This window comes from Sinocyclocheilus rhinocerous, unplaced genomic scaffold, assembly GCF_001515625.1.
Source record: "Sinocyclocheilus rhinocerous isolate Xijiao unplaced genomic scaffold, SAMN03320098_v1.1 scaffold9453, whole genome shotgun sequence".
NCBI classification, from domain to species: Eukaryota; Metazoa; Chordata; class Actinopteri; order Cypriniformes; family Cyprinidae; genus Sinocyclocheilus; species Sinocyclocheilus rhinocerous.
In genome coordinates, this window is record NW_015652412.1 from 27292 (window position 1) to 28252 (window position 961).

Below are 961 nucleotides of genomic sequence, written 5' to 3' on the forward strand. Positions count from 1 at the left end.
GAGAGAGAGAAAGAGAGAGAGAGAGAGAGAGAGAGATTGAGATTGGACCGCATTCGTCCGCTGCAGTAGGTATGAAACCACTGCTGGAAGAGACACATGGGTTTGTAGGAACCGGTATTCTGTGTGCAATAATTCAGTTTTGAGTTACATATTGAGTACATATTTTTTGGGAGTAGTTGTAGCCTACTTGAAGCATCCTTTTAGTGTTGATCTCAGAGACACCTGATGCTGCCATTAAACTAATAGCAGGACCGTGAAGCGATAGGCTACAGTTTGGAACGTCGAAGACAGAACGTTCTAAATACTTCTCTGTGAATTAAGTTATGCTTTCTTCTACAGAATGATGACGAGCAGCAAAACGACTCTTGCTTTCCTCATCTACGGGCTCCTCGTACAATGCAACGTGTTGAGTTACCCGAACATCAGGTACGGAAACTTATCACCCGTCTCACCTAACGCTCGGTAACGATTTGGATTTTGGCGACTTCGAGTAGCCTGCAGCGTAGTTGGACGATGAAACAGGATTTGGCCAATAGCACTGTTAAATGAATAAAACATTTGCGTTTTATTGACAAGTGTCCGATCACACCAATTTGAACAGATGTCTTTTTTTGTTCGCCGTATGTCTAATAAAAAAATAACAAGTAATAGCGGCTACTCAAGAGGTGTTTTATTGCTTACATGAGCGTTCTTTGTTCAACCCGATCTCATGAAAGTGCGTATAAATAGTACGCCAAATAAAAACGAAAACTCGTGGTATTGATACGCAAAAATTGACTTTGGCGTGTATATGATACGCGATGGGTAGGTTTAGGGTTGTGGGGTAGATGCGTATCATATGTACGCGAAAACTGCCTATCATATGCACGCCAACAAATTTCGTATCATATGCACGCCAACAAATTTCGTATCATATGCACGCCAACAAATTTCGTATCATATGCATGCGAAAACTGCGTAT

General features: G+C 41.6%; 1 protein-coding gene across 1 annotated transcript in view; it reads left to right on the top strand.

The window, feature by feature from the left end:
* Nucleotides 1-57: 57 nt before the first annotated feature.
* The window catches only part of LOC107714907 (glucagon family neuropeptides-like), a 1791-nt gene continuing 887 nt past the window's right edge, over nucleotides 58-961 (top strand). Inside the window, exons 1-2 of the mRNA XM_016520903.1 lie at nucleotides 58-100; nucleotides 340-426. Of these exons, the coding sequence (XP_016376389.1) occupies nucleotides 72-100; nucleotides 340-426 (116 nt within the window). The 5' untranslated portion in view covers nucleotides 58-71. The remainder of the gene's footprint in view (nucleotides 101-339; nucleotides 427-961) is intronic.